Here is a 19,779-nt window from a genome sequence, read left to right as displayed (position 1 = left end):
AAGTTTAAGGCTCAGCTGGACAGGTATTTCAAACGAACAGAGGGGTGAAGTGGAAGTGGTTATTTTTTTATTTATTTATTTTTTTTTGGCTGATGCTGCATAAGCTTGCTTTCTTGCATCAAATGCCTCTACTAATGCTAATGCTAATTTCAATCAAGGGTGAGGGAAAGGGTTTTTGCTTCCGTAAAGGTGAATACAGTGTTCTCAGACAGTTTTTAAATTCTGTACAGTGGGATCAACTGATGATGTTACCAACAGCGAATTCTAAGAAGGAAGCATTCAAGGAATTAATCGTGGAAGCTACTAAAAGTTTCATACCTATTAAGAAATATTGTTCAAGGTTTAGGTCTAAATGGTTGTCAAATGAACTAATGAGACTCACTGCATAGAAGAAAAATGCATGGGATGCATATAAATTATCAGGCGACACAGAAGCCTTTGGCAGATATAAGCTAGTTTGTAATCAAGTCACAAATGAAGTTAGGCAGGCGAAGGCAGATTATGAGAAATCTTTGGCAAAGGATGCTAAGAAAAACAGCAAGGATTTCTTTACTCATATAAACTCTAAAAGGAATTGGATGAATCTGATTGGCCCACTTGATATCGATGGTTTGACTGTTGATCATCCGATCATCCTGTCCAGATAGCAAACAAACTGAATGAGTATTTTGCATCAACATTCACACATGAAGAGTTATTAAGGTTTAAAAATGCCAGAAGTTATGAAATTGTAGCAGGGTGCTTAATGATTTTTGTAATAACTGAGAGCAAATTGGAGGAGAAATTCCAAAAGTTAAACAGAAGAAATGCACATGGGGTGAATGGGATCTATCCAGTTATATTAAAGGAGGTGGCAAAGCAACTAAGCAAACCTGTAACCATAATTATGAGAGCATCCTTGGACCCAAGGGAGTTCCCCAATTCACAAAGGGGGATCGAAGGGTGACACGAGTAGAACAGTAGTTTATCTTCTGTTCCGGGTAAAATAATGGAGTCACTGGTTAAAGACGCATTGCAGGATCATCTAGACAAGACTGCAGCAGTAATTCAGACACAGCATCGGTTTGTTAAGGGATTGTCTTGTCTGACAAATTTGATTGGATATTATGATGTGGTTACAAAGGAACTGGATGCAAAAAATAATTTTGATATCATATACTTGGATTTCAAGAAAGCTTTTGACACTGTTGCACGTGGAAGACTATTGTACAAATTGGAGCAGAATGGTATTAAGGGTAAGTTGCTACAATGGATAAAAGGATGGTTGAGTGGGAGAAGACAGAGGGTGGTAATCAATGGGTGCTGCTCTTCGTGGACTAATGTTATTGGTGGAGTCCTACAGGGTTTGGTGTTGGGTCCACTGTTGTTTTGTATATTTATCAATGATATTGATGAAGGTATATCAGGCTTAGTGTCAAAGGTTGCCAGGGTTGTTAATGACAGTGTGCTACTGCAACAGGATCTAGAAAATTTGGGCAGATGGTCTGAGAAGTGACAACCAAAGTTTAATATTGACAAATGCAAAGTACTGCATATGGGTAGAAGTACCCATAGAAACGTACCAACTTTGGGGTACTACACTTAAGGTGGTAGAAAATGAAAAAGACCTGGGGGTAATTGTGCAGTCAGATATCAAGTTTTCTGAACAATGCAGACAGGCTGCCACGGCAGGTCATGGGGTTTTGTCAATGATATACAGGAATTTTGATAGTAGGGAAAAGGAGGTGATTATCTCAGTGTATAAGGCAATGGTCAGCTTGAACACTTTTGAGTACTGCATACAGGTCTGGAGGACTCAATTTAGGGAGGATGTAGATTTGCTTGAGCGTGTACAGAGAAGGGCAACAAGATTGGTGAGGGGAATGAAGGGATCCTCTTACCAAGAGAGGCTTAGTTCTGCAAATTGAAGCGGCTGGAGATTAGGCACCTGCGAGGTGATCTGATTGAAGTGTATAAGGTCTTGAATGGGTTGAGCACACTGAATTCTGATGGGGTTCAGATTACGAACCTAAGGTGGCATAAATTCAGATTTGAGGAAAGGCAGATGTAGAATGGATGTAATTAATTGCTGGAACAAACTTCCATCTGCCATTGTGGAAGTTGATAGGTTAAATAAATTTAATGAGGAACTGGATAAACATTTAGAGGGAATTGTTTTGTAAATATATATATATATATATATATATATATATATATTTTTTTTTTTTTTTTTTTTTTTTTGGCTGATGCTGTATAAGTTCATACACTTGTTTTCTTGCATCACATGCCACTACTACTACTACTACATTATGTACAAAAATATCATTACTGTTTGAAATACAATTTTTAAACTTATTAACTTTTGGTTGGTTTTGTTTATTGGGCTAAAAGTTAAGCAAGTACATCATTACTGTTCTTGCAATATAGTATATTTTGATGCACTTTTCCAGACAAGTCAGTATTTTTATTACACCATATAGTGTGTGATAAACTAAACTACAAGAGTTCACCTTCTGTTTAATTTTACCAATTGCTTTTACTGTTTTTAGGTTAATGTATTGTTAAAATGGAGAAGACAAAGCGCAGAACTTGCATCAATCACCCAGACAACTTCTGCTATGTTTGTGGACACTTAACCTCAAAAACTCAGAAGAAGAAAATATACAATGTCACAAAAGTAGCATATTCATTGTACTCTGGCTGCAAGATCAGTGACCAAGAAAAAAATTGGGCTCCACATGTCTGTTGTATTACTACTTGTACAATGAACTTAAGGCTGTGGTTATATGGCAAGCTGAGAGCATTACCTTTTGCCGTCCCTATGGTGTGGCTCAAGCCCAAAAAACATTTCGACGACTGGTATTTCTGCATGACAAAAATAAAAAGTATTTCTCAAAAGAGCTAGCACTGCATCAAATATCCTGCCAGTACCTGTGCCACCAAAATCTTGGGGTATTTGAAGTAGTGATGAAGGTACAGAAGAAATCGTTTTACTAGATGTCACAGAACCATGTACTTCACATGTTTGGACTACGAGCCAGAAAAAGAAAAGGCCCCCCCCACACACACACTACATTGAACAAGAAGAATTAAACGACTTGATCAGAGACTTGGGCTTACCCAAAGAAGGCTGAATTACTTGGATCCAGACTGCAACAGTGGAACTTACTCGCCAAAGGTACAAACATTACAATATACCATAAGTGAAACGAAGGGTTTTCAAGATATTTTGCAATAGTCCAATGATGTCTGCAAAGACATCATTGGTCTTATGCACAAACTAAACATTGATCACAATACCTCTGAATGGCATTTGTTCATTGATGCGTCAAAGCTAAGTTTGAAAGCAGTATTGCTTCATAATGGAAATACTTTGCCATCAATTCCTCTTGTTCATGCTGTTGGCCTGAAAGAAACATGATAGTATGTTTCAGATTCTTGCTGCTATAGGTTACAATGACTTTGGTTGGAATATTTGTGATGATCTCAAAGTGATTGGACTGCTTGTTGGGTTGCAAGGTGGTTTCACTAAATACTGTTGTTTCCTGTATTTGTGGGATAGTCTTGCAACAGCCAAACACTGTCGTACAACACTGGGACAAGAGAGATGAATGCATGTAAATTATGTTCCATTGTGGTTGATCCACAAAAGGTTTTTCTTCCCCTTTACACATCAAGCTTGGACTGATTAAGAATTTCACTAAGGCACTGGATAAAGAAAGCGGAGGATTCGCATATTTACTGAAAATGTTTCCAAATTTATCTCGTCCAAAGCTAAAGGAAGGAATTTTCATAGGTCCTCAAATAAGAAAGCTCTTAAAAGATGAAGAATTTCAAAGAAACCTGAATAATGTTGAACTGGCTGCATGGAGATCTTTCAAGGCTGTGGTACACGGATTCCTAGGAAAGAGAAAAGAAGAGAACTATGAGCAACTGGTGACAAACTTGTTGAAATGTTACAAGAACATGGGTTGCCAAATGTCATTGAAAATGCATTTCCTTCATTCCCATCTGGATTTATTTCCTGAAAACTTAGCAGATGTCAGTGATAAACAAGGAGAGCAATTCCACCAGGACTTTTGCTCCAATAAAATCAATCAATCCACCAGGACTTTTCCGTAATGGAAAAACGATATCACGGTTACTGGAGCTCTGCCATAATGGGAGATTACTGTTGGTTCCTTAAATGAGAAAGCAATCTGGAATATAAAAGGGTTTTTTTTTTTTTTTTTTTTTTTGATTTGGTAGTTGTTGGCGCATCAGCTTCTGTGGCCATATTGCACCTCCCAAGGTTTTTGCAGTACTTTGATCCAAGCCCGAGGCGGGAATCGAACCCGCGACCTTTGGGTTGCTGGGCAGGTACTTTACCCGGTCAGCTGAATATAAAAGGAAATCATGTCTAAGTAACATATATTGTGTGTAATAAATGCAACCATGTATGCTGATATTGTATAAAAACAAGGAATTTAAAAAATGCATGTCTTGTGATGTAGACATGACATCAAAAGATACATAGAAGTAAAAGAATAATTTCTCTACCCCTTTCTTGGACCAAAATTGCCCACCCATATTTGATGCTGGCTATTACTCCATATATTAATTTAATCATTTTTGCTTTATAGCTCCCGTCTCTCTAATTGGCTATTCAATTCAGCCTAATTCATTATTTCATTAGGATATTCACATTCTTTCTCTTTCTCACACCTTCAACGTCTGTGATTTATGCATCCATCTTCACACTTTTTAACAGACTTAATTCTACCTCACATATATAAACTTTTTGTATCCTTTACTGCTCCTTTGTGCATTCAGGTGCAAATGTCATATATACACATATATATATATATAGATATATATATAGATATACACTGGTGTTCATAGAAGTGCATCACCTAGGAATTTCACATTTCTAACCCTTTTTTGCGATGGTATGTTACATTAATGACCTAGCATCACAAATAGAAATATAAACAAAGATAATAAATATCTTTTGTTTATATTTGTGCCCTCAAAATATTCCAAAATGAGCATTTGCAACCTTTATACAACAATTATGGCTGAAATGTTACCAGAAGGCCTCAATTTGCTTTAGTTTATTATTTTAAATGGAAAACAAAATGAAAAGTTCACCGGGTGCAAACTAATATTTAGTTGAACTGCCTCTGGCCCTGATGACATCATCAGCACACCTTCGAGACATTGACAAGATCAACTGATAGTTCGTGTTTCCAAACACAAATTATGGCTTCCTGAAGTTCAACGAAGGGTCTTTGGTTTCTTTCTAGCAACTGCAGATGCCAACGATTCTCTATAGGATCCAGGTCCGGGCTGTTTCCTGGCCAGCTAACAGTTGGAATGGACCGTTCTTCCAACCATTTTTTCACCTGTAACAAATGTAAACACATTACTGTTGAACCTCTAATGCAGAAATGAAGCTAAGTAACTACAGAAGTGTCCACTTACACTTTTCGCCCAATGACAAGGAGCAGAGTCGTCCTGAAAGATGCAGTTACTTGGCAGGTTGAAATGGTCTCTTATGGTCGGCAGCAATTTGCCTTCCGATATTGCCAGGTATCCATTGGCATTTACGGAACCTTTTATGAACTGCAGGTGATCTACTCCACGATACAAAATGCATCCCCATATCATTTGGCTGGTAGGGAATTTCACTGTAGACACCATTCAGTCTGGATGGTATTCTTCACCATGTCTACAGCGAATCGTTTATCTCCCATCAGAGCTGTGCAGATTGAATTTCTTCTCATCCAAGAAAATAACTGACTTCCATTGCTTGGGGGTCCATTTGACATGCTCCTTACACCAAATTAATCGGGCCTTTTTCATTTTTTGTGTGAGGAAAGGCTTCTTCTTAGGATGATGGGTTACAAGTCCATTTTTGAAGAGGTGTCTTCCGACTGTTACTGTATTTTCTTCCCATTCTCTTTTCAGCTCAGACGAAGAAGCTTTATGGTTTTTAAGGTATAAGTGCTGCAAAACGCGGTCCTGTTTTGTAGAAACTCATTTGCATCCGGTTCCTTTTTTCCTATCAGCAGAACCTGTATTCTTGAGTTTGGAAAGAAATCTACTCACTGTCGGCTGATTACAAGAAACTCTATAAGAAATATGACGGGAAGAGCATTCTTCCTCAAGTAAAGCAGCAATAACACTCTTTCTTTGTGGTGTCAACTGCACGTAATTCGCCACAACTCTTGCAGAGCATGCTTATATAGCTGAAAGTAACAGCTGGTGCAATATTACGTCATCACCTAAGCATGCCAATCTTCTCTGATGCAATCTGTAAGAAATATTGCCATATACTTACGTTATTCGGATGACAATTGCAATTTTAAAGGGTGATGAATTTCTTTGAACACCAGTGTATATTGAAGCAATATATACAAAAAAGCGGAAAATGAAAGAGTGGTCATCTTATTCTTTCTTTCTTTCTCAAAACTTATTATTTTTATGGTTTATATATGTGGGGAAAGAGAGGGAGTGAGTGGTTTAATAATGTTCATTGGAATGCACACTGAAATAAATGAAAGTGGAAGGGAGAAATGTTTATTGAAGATGAAAACTTTAAATTTATCAATGAAAAAAAAAAGTTAAAGTAGAGAAGTCTTCATATATATATGATATGAGGTACATAGAAGTGTATAACGGAGTTAATATTTGTATATGGTGTTTATGGACTAATGCCATTTGCTGTGGCAATGTATCCAATACGACCATAATATAATATATTATGTGTTAGTATATGACAGGGTTACCAGATTTAAAATTCAAAAGCTAAGAAAAAATGAGGACATTTAAAAAATTATATTTATTACTACATAAATATAATTATTACTCTGAGAATACCCTAAAACCTAGACTTCCTCTTTTCTGAGGACAGAAACAAGGAAGTCTAGTAACCCTGTATGTGGTGGAGATAAGTCTTAAAAAAGAAAGATTGCACAAAAAAAAAAAAAAAAAAAACTATATTGTCATGTTTTTTTTTGTTTGTGCAATTGTGGTGGTTGACACTGAAAGAGACCAGGATTGTTCGGCAAATATATTTATTTATATAATTCGATCTTACATTTAAAATGTATTATTTTTTGTCTTTTATTATTATGCTTGTACTTTTTCAATTTGTAACTATGCTACCTCCTCATCTTTTTATTTTATTTTCCATTCTTCCAACTGTTAATACATAACTCTTATTTATATATAGCTTCGCAACTTTAACTTTTTCTTTCATTAATTTTAAATTCTTTGCCTATAAAAATATTATTCCCTTCCACTTCCAATGAATATTTTATCGAAATGTCCTGTGATGGGCATTAGTAAACCACCCGCTGAATTGGAGGAGTGGTGATCGGCAATTTTGCGGTACCACTTTACCCAAGAGCTAAAGGGATTAACGTTGCGCAATTCAGTGGCACCCATAAAACCTACCCAATCGTGTAATGAGAAGTTGCACTGGTCTATTGCTTTCTATGTGTTCATACCCAGTGAGAAACTTCAGCTGCATGTTGCTGCTGGCTCCATGTAAGCAGTCACAAGCGTTCTACATGTGAGCACCCTAAGGTGTCTGCTTGCCAATCTCTGTAGCCCATATAATCTAGGTCTTTCCTTATATGAACTCCTTTTTGCTGACCTTACCATGTGAGTTGCCTGTCTTTGAACCCTGTCAAAAAGTGCTTTTTTTTTTTTTTTTTTTTTTTCAGATGGGGGTTTCACAGGACACAGTCATTCAAATGCAGGCCTACGATTGCCTTATACAGTGGAATTATAACTTCCTTATTTCTAAAGGATATTCTTTGATCATCAATAGCACAACTTGAGGTTTCCTGGCCGCCTGTTTACTCTGTTCAGAGAACTTTATATCTGCCCATATCTTAACTCCCTGATCCCTTTCTTCCTCTACTGTTTTTAACTCAACCCTACCAGGTGTATAAATTATTTTGGGGTTACTATTCCCCAAGTGCATTTTGCAGCATTAAACCCTGCTGCCACTTTTCTGACTGTTCAAGTCATCCTGAAGGAGCACTGCCTGACACTGATCATTAATGAGTCTCCTAATATTTACATCATCTGTGAATTTTGACATCATGTCCTCTATTTCTTCGATGTTTATAAAAATCAAAAACAACAGTGGTCCAAGAACCAATCTGAAGCATGAGGGACTTTATTTGAATTTAAGGCATCAAGTGCCATGCTAAAATCCAAATAAACTCAAAATTGTTCCCTATATCCATATACATCATGGTTAAATATGATTTTCCCCTAACAAAACCGTGTCACACATCATTTCTACATGTCTCAGAATTGCTTCCAAGATTTTCCCTACCACTGAAGTCAGCCTAATAAGTCTGCAGTTACCAACTTCACTCTTAGAACAACCTTTATGTATTGGTAATAAGGACTTACTTGCCTTTAGGCTCAAAAGTTTTTCTAATAAACAGTCATCTGTAATTTCTAAATCACTAATTTCATATTTCTCAGCCTTATTCACATACATGAAAAACTCCTTGTGGCAGTTCTTTCTCGTGCTTAGTCTTTGCTTCCTTAACCTTATCTGTGGTACTGTTTCAGTACTTTTGAAGTGAAACTTCTTTAGGCATGCCCCAGGCAGTTTTCACATGGGAGTAACTTGCATCTGTGGATTGACAAAAATCGCTTTGAAAATGCAATATGAAATGATTCATTGCCCCACCATTGTACCACTCCATACTAGGCACAAGTGACGCACCAGCGACAAATGATGCCATCAGTACCCCTACAGTGAAGCCAAGGTGTAACTTGCATCTAGTCACGTTTACATTTTAAATTGCTATATCTCAGCTTCTAGCAGTCTGATTTCAAAAATTTAAAAACCAAAATATCTTTCGTCATTCTCTACCAAATTTCATAAAAATTTCGATTTCAATATTCCGAAGACTAATAGTGAGCATTGTAAGGTGTATAGGGCACGTATACATGCATTGCGACCACCGAAACCACTTCAATTGAGTACAAAGGAGAGATATGTAAAAACTTTGTAATAAACTTGTAAAATATTAAACCACTATAACATTGAAATAATAAACATTTCAAAAGATTCTAAAGAAGTTTCACTTAAATTCCGCTACCTGTGCTCGGCACGCACAATTTTTTTTAACCCTCTGTAACTTTTTCCATGCTATCTTCTTCTGCTCTAGATTGGCCATCCTCCCTGTGCTATATTTTCTTAATGGTATATGGGCATTCACACCTTCTGTGATTATTGCTTTAAAGGTATTCCATAATTGTAATGTATTTGCATTTTCTCTGCAGTCCTCCAAATTAATAACAATTCTAGATAAAGTAGTTGTATTGAATGTTACAGCCCATCGAAATAATAAGAATGTGCACAAGTAAATGAATGCAACTGAGCCTAACAAGAGAGAAATAAAGCCTGGAATAACTTTCACAAGAACTCTTCCACTGCAAATCTAGTGCAATTTAAGATAACTGAGCCAATACCAGATGCATTCAGTTAGAAACATTTAACTTCTGTGATTACAAGGTCCACTAAAATGCAAACCATCTGGAAAATTATTGGTAAAATGTATAATAAATTTTCCTTCACACCTATTCATACTGAGTGGGAATGCAAGACATAGCCAACACTCTGAGAGTCTTTTGGTCAAACTTCTGCCATATACTCACCAGGCTTCCAGAACTTAAAAGTCCTCTGCTGAAAAACATACCCTAATTATTGACACTAAACCCCATCAGTAATCGCTCTGCAGCTTGCTGTTGACAGTTCAAGACCTGATGGAGTTTGCTATTCCATGTTAATAGAGCTTGATGAAGGCCACACCTAGAGTACTGTGTACAGGTCTGAAGGCCTAATTTTAAGAAGGATGTAGAGTTGCTAAAATGAGTACAAAGAAGGGGAACAGGGGTGCTCTTATGAAGAAAGGCTTAAGTTCTGCAAATTGCAACGGGTGCCTCCGTAGCCAGGTGGGAAGGAGCAGCAATGCGTAGCACACGCTTCTTGATTAGACCGGGGTTCGAGCCCATCACCACCAAATACGGAGGATGCAGAAAGGTCAGGGAATGACCACTGCATGTCCAGGAGCAATATGGCCTTAGTTGCTAATGCTCCTAAAAACTAAACAACAACAATAGCAAATTGCAATGCCTGCAGAGTAGGTACCTGCGTGGTGATCTGATTGAGGTGTATAACACCTTTAATGGGTTGAGCAGGCTGAATGCTGATGGTATTCTTCCTCTTACTCAGATTAAGAACCTGAGGGGGGGGCACAAATTCAAATTGAGGAAAGACAGTTGTAGAATAGATGTGTGAAGTTTAGCTAGAGGATAGTTGATTGGTGGAACAGACTTCCATCTTTTGTTGTGGAAGTTGGTAGCCGAAATAAATTTAAGGCTGAGCTGGACAGACATTTGGAACAAATGGAGGTTTTTTTTTGGCTGATACTGCATGACTTTGCTTTCTTGCATCGTATGCCTCTACTAAGAGTCACTTCAACTATATAACTGAATTTTTACAGGAAACACAATACCTGGTGCCATGCACATGTTATAGCATTATTATAAATGTTACTATTGCTCTAACTAGCTGTATGGGCAGAATAGTGGAAAAAATGGTTCACTGATCAAATACAATTTTAGCAGTGCATCATATTTTGGATTTCATACTGGTAGGTCGACTTTAGACCTATTGATTCAAACAAAAACCCAGATTTGTAATGCATTCATAAAAAAAGAATGTTTAACTATAGTTTATTTAGACATTGAGAGAGCTTTTGACACAGCTTGGCATTATGGAATTCTGCACAATCTATACACATTTGGCCTAAGGGGCAATCTCTCAAAGTTTATACAGAACTGACTGAAGCAGCAGTCTTTTCAGGTATGTGTTCAATTCCTCATTTCTCACATAACTTCATCCAAGGTATAACACAGAGCTCAGTTTTAGGTGCCACCCTTTTCATTATAAAAAACAACTCAGTAACTCACACTGTTTTTACTACTTTATACTTGGGTGAGTTTAGCATATCCTACTACTTTCAGAAGATGAGAACTTCAAAGTACTCTTAACAGAATTATATCTTGGGCTGCAGATAACAATTGTTGAAGTTTACTGTATAATCAATTCTGACCCAGTTTTGAAGCTGGGTGACCAAGTCATACTTGTGCCTAAAGTCTGATTTATTGACGTAACTGTAGGTAAAAAAAAAAAAAAAAAAAAAAAAAAAAAAAAAATTGACCTTTCCTGACCATATCAAACAGGTTAGCACCACCTATTTCAAGAAATTAAACAATTTTGAGATTTATTATCAGTTACATCATGGAGTGCTGACTGTCATACTCTTCTTCACTTATATCATGCTATAGTAAGATTACAGATTGTATTACCAGTTTACAACTCTGCTAGCTGACCGGGCTAGCCAGGTAGGGTTCGATTCCTGCCTCGGGCTTGGATCACAGTAAAATGCAAAAACTTTGGGAGGTGCATTATGGCCATAGAATCTGATGCGCCAACAACTAACAAGAAAAAAAAATAAATAAATAACTCTGCTAAACTCAGCACCTTGGATGGTTAGATGCTCTTGGAACATACTGCACATCTCCTGTCCATAGTCTTTATGCTGAAGCTCATGACCCTCTGCTTCTCTACAATGAGAAATTTTACTACTAAATTATGCTATCAAAGTCAAATCCAGCCTGGAAGTATCTATTTACTCCAGATTAGGTGAACTTGTATGCCATTTATCCATCAATGAATCAGTTGGCTGGCATACATCTTTGCTCATAACTTGATAATTGGCAGCTGAATCTTTCTAAAATAGCCATTACTAGTTCCACTGCTTCTCCATAAGGTTTCTGTCCCAGCAAAATTGGGGTGGGGGGGACTACTCTGCTTAAACAGAATATAAAACAGCTTCATAAATCACTAATTTCAAAATATGAATCTTATACACAGATGGCTCCGCTGTTCTTTTTCTATCCTCCGTAATCTCCAGTCGGTTACCTTTAGATTGTAGTATCTTTGCTGCTGAATTGTATGCAGTACAAATGAAATTGCACAATTTATTCATAATATCATATTCAGTTGCTGTAAAGTGAGAATTGCATTCTCACTTTACAGCAACCAAGAAAACATCACCCCTACCTACTTGATCATATTTAAAACCTGCTCACTGACCTAGCTAAGGAGATGACAGTATTGAGTCACTAGCCATGTCATACCTGGCAATGAGAGTGCTGACCATGCAGTTAAATTCACTGTGGAACCAGTTAATGCCTCTTTTAAGGTTTCTTTCACTGACTACAAAATCCACCTTTCTGTCTGAATTGTCATATTGGTTGCTCTCTCTCTATAATAGAGTATGACAGACTACATTCTTATCAAGGCATGCAGCTGAAATCACTCCTACTTTGAAATGAACTTTAGATAACAGGTCTGATATCAATGCAATTTTCACTTTATTAAAAAAGATTAAATGCTATGACAAAATTTGATGCTAAATGCTGTATAATGCACATATCTGACTTTTAATGGCACTTGTTATCTTCTACCATTGTTTAATTCATAATGACGTTTAGCTGAGATTGAATCATGAAACCTCCAATAACAACTACCACCATACCATTCCACATGGAAATCTATTTGAGCCATACGTCAGCTTGCATTTTAAACGCCTTCAAAACAGCTAACTCAGTGGTTTTCAACCGGGGTGCCGCAATGACATTCCAGAGGTGCCATGTAAATCTTTACGTGACACCTGCTGGACTGCCAATTGTCCATTCAGTATTCATATCCAAGAGTTACTCAGAGATCTACATATCAGGGACATTGCTGCCCCATCACTATGGCAACCCCTTCCACCATGTGATTTTTCCCTGAGAGGTGGGGAAAATCTATCACTCTGTCAGCTGTTTATCTGCAGCTCTAACATCCAGCACACCAAGCTCCAGATGGCTTGAAGTCAGAACTATCTGTGGGATCTGCCACTGTCTTTCCAAGAACTACAGAACTGTAGTTCTGTTTCCTACACAGAACTACAGTACTGTGTAGTTCCCCCTGAGTGCAACATATACACTGCAAACTTGCACACTATAGTTAGCTGTGGATTACACACAAACCTGATATCATTAGAAATGTATTATGTACACAAATTCTCAAGTTCATTGGGGGCTTATCAGTGATAAGAACATTCCTCATCCAGTCTTGTTCCAGATACAGTAAAGCTACATTATCTTTTGGAATTTGAATTTGATATTTGCTTCTGCTGGTTTCCCAGGCACATTTGGAATTGGGGAAAATGATCTCGTCAGCCTCGCAGCTCAAATTGATAGCGATGCTGAAGGGCTTTTGCCCACTAGCCCTTTATACAAACTACTGACAACTAGTGCAAAATAAACTGCTCTCCCAGTGGCAACATTCAGGAACTGTAGAGAAGTTGCTCTTTCTGAGAGCTGATGACCTGTGTGTTTGTAAGCAGTGACACTATTTTGACAATAAAACATGTTATGAGGCTGAAACACCTGAAATAACTCACATGATTAAATGCAGATAGACCACTTGGAGCTAGAAACTAACTGACAATTAATGGAGTAGCACCACAAAAGATATTCAAAAGTACTTTCTCATTATGGAAAGTGATAACAAAAAAAAAAAAAAATTCTAAAGCATATGTTACAATCTTAAACAAGCTCAAGAGCATTTTAAAGTGTCTCCTTCAGACATTTTTATTACACTGAAGGGTTGACAGGTGTTCAGGAATGATGATTATGTTTTGCTGAAGGAACTTCTACTGACAGGAATATTAACCCTTATGTCTGGGTGATATAAAGCTATACCAAAAAGTAGTGTATGTGTAAAAACATACATACCAGTTTTCTGCTTTTTAAAATAAAATTGTGTAGTAAAATTTTTAGTGGTTTTATAGTTGTAGAAATTAAATATTAATGATTTTGAGTAACAGAGTGAACAATATATATTTTGAATGAAATCATTTTTGTTGCTAAAGTCAACTAATGTATGATTTCAAAAGTGCAAGAAATTATGATTAACTTTGCTCTTTTTCATTCTTTTTAGGGCACCAATGATGACCTCATATTGTCTTGCTGTCTTCAGTACTGCAAAGAAAAGGCCAGCCCTGACAGAGATACAGGTTAGTCTCTTCCACTCGGCCGTTTACTTTTCTATACCTCAGTGAGTAGCAAATTAAAGGTAGCTGTTGTGATTAGTGTCTACCTGAATAGTATGTGTATTTATAAACTGCTATATCCTAATTCTTGGTAATCCATTGCATTTTGGTGAATTAGCCAGTCTTTGGAATAGTCTGAGCTAGTAAACTTTTACCCCACCCAATATGGCAATCAGCCTAAAAATCACTGTACAGTGATTAGTATTGGCCATAGAATGTAAGAAAGCCAGATGCTTTTGCTGTGCTCCCAACCAATGTGTTTTCCTCTTCCCATAAGTTTGAATTTATGACCTATTGTTCTACTATCCCCATCAAGCACCTAGTTACCAAGCTGTGCAGCACAATGTTCAGTTTATTCTGATATGGATGCCCTTCCATTGATTCTGCCTTATGCATTGCCCTTTCTTTGACCTTTTCGAGTAGCTTGTTTGTTTGTGTGTGTGTGTTTTTTTTTTTTTTTTTTTTTTTTTTTTAAGGATGTGGTCTCTTTCTCTGACGTTGGAGGGATGGTACTGCATTGCTCATTGTCTCTGAATGAAATAATGTCTAGAATCTGTTTGTAGGCTAAAATGGGACTCTAATGAGTTCCATTTTAGTCTACAAACCTCCAAGCCACTTGTTTGGGGTTAATGGGATACAGACGAGTGGAAATGTTTTCACCTGTGGCCACAATAACCTCAAGAGACATTTGATGGCAGGACATCGTAGGATTCCGTCTTGCTGTTAGAGCCAGACAGTGGTCTGTTCTGGTTGACATAACCCTTGGGCGGCCCTGGCCAGCTCTTCTTATAATGGTTCTTGTCTACTGAAACTGCTTCCACAGTGCTGGGATGACACTGTGTGAGAAATTATGGCAATGTGCCACCTCTGCTTGTGACTGCCCAGCTTCAAGTCATCCAATAGCCTGCCGTCTCAAAAAATCATCTAAACAACGATGACTTGCTATCCCACTGAGCAATTCAAAAAATGGGAATTAAGTGATGTGGTTGCAACCCATATTTTTATAGACATCAAAATTTGCATAATGTGTGGTTCTTAAGGTGGTAGATCAATTTCTTTGGATGTGCAGAATTTGCATGCCAGGTTATAAGTTAATCTGTCAATCAAATATGAGATAATTAATAAACATAGAGAAGCTTTATTTTAGAAGCTGTTTCAAAAAAACCGTTCTGATTTTGCTCCAGACAGCCGAGTCTAGAAGAGATTACAGCTTAGTTGTAACTGTTTAATTCCAGTCGATTTACCAATGCAAGAGATAACAATGGGGTCTGCACTTTTAGTAGTACCTTACAGGCTCAGTCTTGCAATGTACACAACAGTGTGAGTGTACATTATACCAGGACAGGTCTTCGTTAGATGATGATGACATCATTAATGATTTTGCATATATAAAAATTAAGTATATAATATCGGTGTAAATACACCATAGTTAACCCATAGATTTGAGCTACGATTGTAGCGTAGAAGGCATCGTTTTAATTGTATCTCATAATGTGGTTGCCTTCACAACAAGATAGCTACTATTGAATTACTTCAAATAAATAACGCTTCTCTAGTGGTACCGCTGAAAATAAATAACAGTAGCCTTCTCTACTAGAGAAGCGTTATTTATTTGAAGTAATTCAATAGTAGCTATCTTGTTGTGAAGGCAACCACATTATGAGATACAATTAAAACGATGCCTTCTACGCTACAATCGTAGCTCAAATCTATGGGTTAACTATGGTGTATTTACACCAATATTATATAGTTAATTATCAAAACCCATAAGGATTATGCCTAGTGCATTTAATTTTCCAAATAAAAATTAAGAGAGTAAACTTATAATAAACAAGCTTCACTGTTTGTAAGGCTTGGAAACAATTTAACTTACATTAATAAAATATATTTAAGACTGTAACAAAGAAAAGTGTTACGTTTTAGATGTATCAATGACTTACACCATATTACACAAGTGTGTTCATAGAACAATTTGCACATTGTGCAGAATGAAAAACCTGGAATAACTCACAGGGGAACCCTACTCCTTAAAGCCTTGATTGAAGAGGACTTAAATTCCTTCAATAGTATTGAACCCAGACCTCTCCAAATTATTATTATTAGCCATATGGTGCAAAGAAGCCTGAGGCTTATGCTGCACCAGTCAAAAAAAAATTTGAGTTACCCTGAGAGAGAGAGAGAGAGAGAGAGAGAAAAAGAAAGAAGTAGAAGGAAATCACCAAGAAAGAGAAGAATGATGATATTCAGCTCAGGACCTTAGGTGTGCCAAGCCTATACTCACCAGTTTGAGCCCCTGGGGTTAATGAGTGACTGTGCAAAACTACTATACTGGCACAGAGGGGACACGTATTTGCTTACAGTGTATACATCTGTTGTGTTGTCTGGAGTGGCATATTATGGCATAGCACCCTGTTACCACTGTTTAGAAACTTCTCTCTGGTGGTTTTGTAATTCAAATGATTGGATTTCAGTTTCTTGAATAAACTGAACTTAGCCTGGAATGGTTGTGATATGTTAGACAGATGAAGCCTATTTCTTCTTGAATGGAGGTGATAATGCTGATAATTGCAATTTTTAGAAAAAAAATATAGCCTAGACTGTGTAGTGTGATGCAGGTTTACTGAAGAACTGACTATTAGTCCATTTTTTTTTTTTTGACAGACAAATCACACTGTTCCTATGGTTTGGTCACTTAATTTATCTAATTTGCATCCCATTTTGCCTAGAGACTTTCCAAAGCCTGGGTTCCCTGTGGTGTCAGTGTTTTCGATAACATTAATACCATGGGGACCTGAAAGCAACCATTACAGCCTATTTACTTATTTGTTTTACCAAATAGAGTAATATATGCTTCAGATATGAAAACTCCCCTCCTCTGACTTATGGCTACACAATACAAAGAAGAGGGTATTTTTGCATTTGCTAAAAACAATCCTCGGTCAGTTATACTTTCCCACATCACCAGAAAGTAACTATCTAATTCCACATTGGTTAAATTCAGACTCTTTTCCTCCTTAGCCACATTGGCAGATAACGTATTCTAATAATATACAGTAAACTTCATGAGTTGTTTTACCGATTTGTGCATACCAGTTCTTGTCTCACCTACCTAGAGGCATAACTGGGATATGGTAAGGCCCCATCCATAAGTACTTAATGAAATTAAAGACCCTGTACTGCGCCAGAATATCAAGATTTGAAATAAATCTGCAAAAATAACACTGACAGATATTGTCAGTGTTATTTTCACAAACAGATGAAATTAACATAGATAACAGCCTAAGTATAATTTAACATTATACACTGGAAAGAAGTAACTGTGTTTTTTTTTTTTTTTTACTGCTCAGAAAAGAATAAAACTAACAGCTTTAATTCCAAACTTATCTAGAATGCATGATCATTGTACAGTTAGGTTTTTTAATTTTTCATATTTTACCAATTGTGGTCAGTCAAATTTTTGTACATGTTTTCTTTGTATCATATGAGCAATCTTGTATAATACAAAACATTTCTAAATATTTGATTTTTTTTTTTTTTTTTGTTTCCCTTGGCAATTCTTTAAAATTTAAATATATTGTGCGTTGAAGTACTTGGTGCCAAACTTTTTAAAAATGATACTTAAACGTTTTATTTTTATTATTTCAGATGGCACCCCGAAATTGTGTAAAGAAGGTGTACTGTTGACTGAAGATCGTAATCTCCGTGTGAAAGCATTGGCACATAATGTACCAGTCAGAGACCTACCTTCCTTCTTACGGTGGGCAAAGATAAGGTGAAGGTATTCTGATGATGCACAAACCTGAACAGTTATCCCAAAGATTACCAGCAACTTGCTGAAGAGGATTGAAACATGCTATAGGGTGGTCCCTACCAGCATCCATAGTTCGTCCTCAAGGTATCAGCCCGTGTGTGGTAGTTGCAGGCATTGGCAAAGAGTTCTAACTGTTGTGCACTCATGGTCCTAGTGTTAGTGTCACGTCATCCTTTAACTTTTGGACTTGTTAAGGTATGCGTGTACTTAGTTTGTGTGTTACTGAACTTGGTGTTCTAATGGACAGTTCTGCGAACACCCACACAGACTGGGCTGGACTTTTTGTAGTGGTGACACTCAATTTTGAACAGTTCCCATAATATAGGCTGGTTGGTGCACAGTCATTCATTACGGGTTTGCTATAGATTTCATATCTGTTGTCCCAAAAACCAGATACTTTAATGAAAAAGGACAAAATACGTTTCTGAATAGACTTGCCTAGATGCATGTTTTATTCAAGTAACTGCATTGCGTAAACACAGAAAAGTGATAAATATTTCAGAAACTAAGTTAACAGTTGTCACTCTATTGTATTTGAAGCTTGTGTCTGCTAAGAAGCTTTTTAAATTGATTGTATTCTTTTTTTTTTAACACGCGCATATATAAGAGTTTGACAAACTACTCTAATACTGCATGGGTAGTATTTTATCAACTGTGATATCACAGAATGATGATTTCCTCTGTCCATCTCTAAAAGGAGGGGCTGACATGAGGAATAAAAGACAAATCCCATTATACAGAAACAAACAAAATAGTAATGATGACAGAACAGACATTAAAGAAAAATGTCAGTTATAAACTATAATTAACCCTTTACTTTATGGAGATAAATGTCCAGACTGATTTAAATTTGAAAATAAAAATATCCATTAAAGTGAAATCATGGGATTTCATTATTGATTTGACTTCTATATCTTCAATTCATTTGTTACTGAAGAAGTTTGGCCATAAAAAATAATAAAAGGAAATTCTGTTAGGTTTTGTGAAGCCAATTCTTGCATATAATTATCAAGTGCTTTAAAGCATGAATTTAAAATTAGTGGCATCTGTTCTGTCCTATCCTTGATCTGAAGCAAAAGTTGGAGGTTGCTTACATTTGCAGTGGTGTCCAATTACCACACTGCTTAGTTTTTCAATTTCACTTACAGACAGTGAAGATAACACCAAAATGCACATCAGGGGAGGATTTTACTTTAAAAAAGTATATTTTTAATAGTTGTGTTCAAAATAGGTTGAAAATAAAAGTGGCTTCAAGAAGTGAACTATTTAATGCCTTTATTCCAAACATAACCGAAGTGGAAAGAGTCTACCACTGTGCTTGCTAATGTTATACTTTTAACAAGCCTGGTAAAGGATTAGAGACAATGAGTCCTTCACGTTAAAGGTCCTAATGGAGTGGCTTATTCCATTTAATATCCTTAGAATATTAATTATAGTTTAACAATGCAGTTTATTTCCCTGTTAATCCATCACATGGCATGTGAAGTAGATTTCTACTCTAAATTTGAAGCTCTTACAGTGCCGTCATTTACTATCAATAAAACCATAAATAGTGTGACAGAAGTATTTAAAAAAAATTAAACAAGTAGTAATGCCAACTGATTTTCATATTTCAATGAAAATCAGTTAGTTTTAAAAAGAGGTAGTGTTTCCCCCCCCCCCCTCTAGCCAGTAATACACTTTAAAAATACAGCATTTCAGTAGTGGAAATAATTATAATTTAAAACATCCTATTTTTAGAAATTTACATCCCTTGATTTAGGTGTGTCAAATCAATTTATTTTATTATGAACTGCATGC

General features: G+C 36.6%; 1 protein-coding gene across 1 annotated transcript in view; it reads left to right on the top strand.

Annotated features, from left to right (window-relative positions):
* LOC150085823 (telomerase-binding protein EST1A-like) overlaps positions 1-18,386 on the top strand; it is a 228,408-nt gene extending 210,022 nt beyond the window's left edge. The window contains 2 exon segments of the mRNA XM_090374707.1: positions 14,057-14,132; positions 17,814-18,386. Of these exon segments, the coding sequence (XP_090230833.1) occupies positions 14,057-14,132; positions 17,814-17,944 (207 nt within the window). The 3' untranslated portion in view covers positions 17,945-18,386.
* The last annotated feature ends 1,393 nt before the right edge of the window (positions 18,387-19,779 follow it).

The sequence above is a fragment of the Mastigoproctus giganteus genome, chromosome 5 (assembly GCF_048544385.1).
Source record: "Mastigoproctus giganteus isolate SK-2022 chromosome 5, ASM4854438v1, whole genome shotgun sequence".
Taxonomy (NCBI): domain Eukaryota; kingdom Metazoa; phylum Arthropoda; class Arachnida; order Uropygi; family Thelyphonidae; genus Mastigoproctus; species Mastigoproctus giganteus.
Note: the sequence above shows the minus strand (reverse complement) of the source record. Positions and strands in the feature narration are given on the sequence as shown.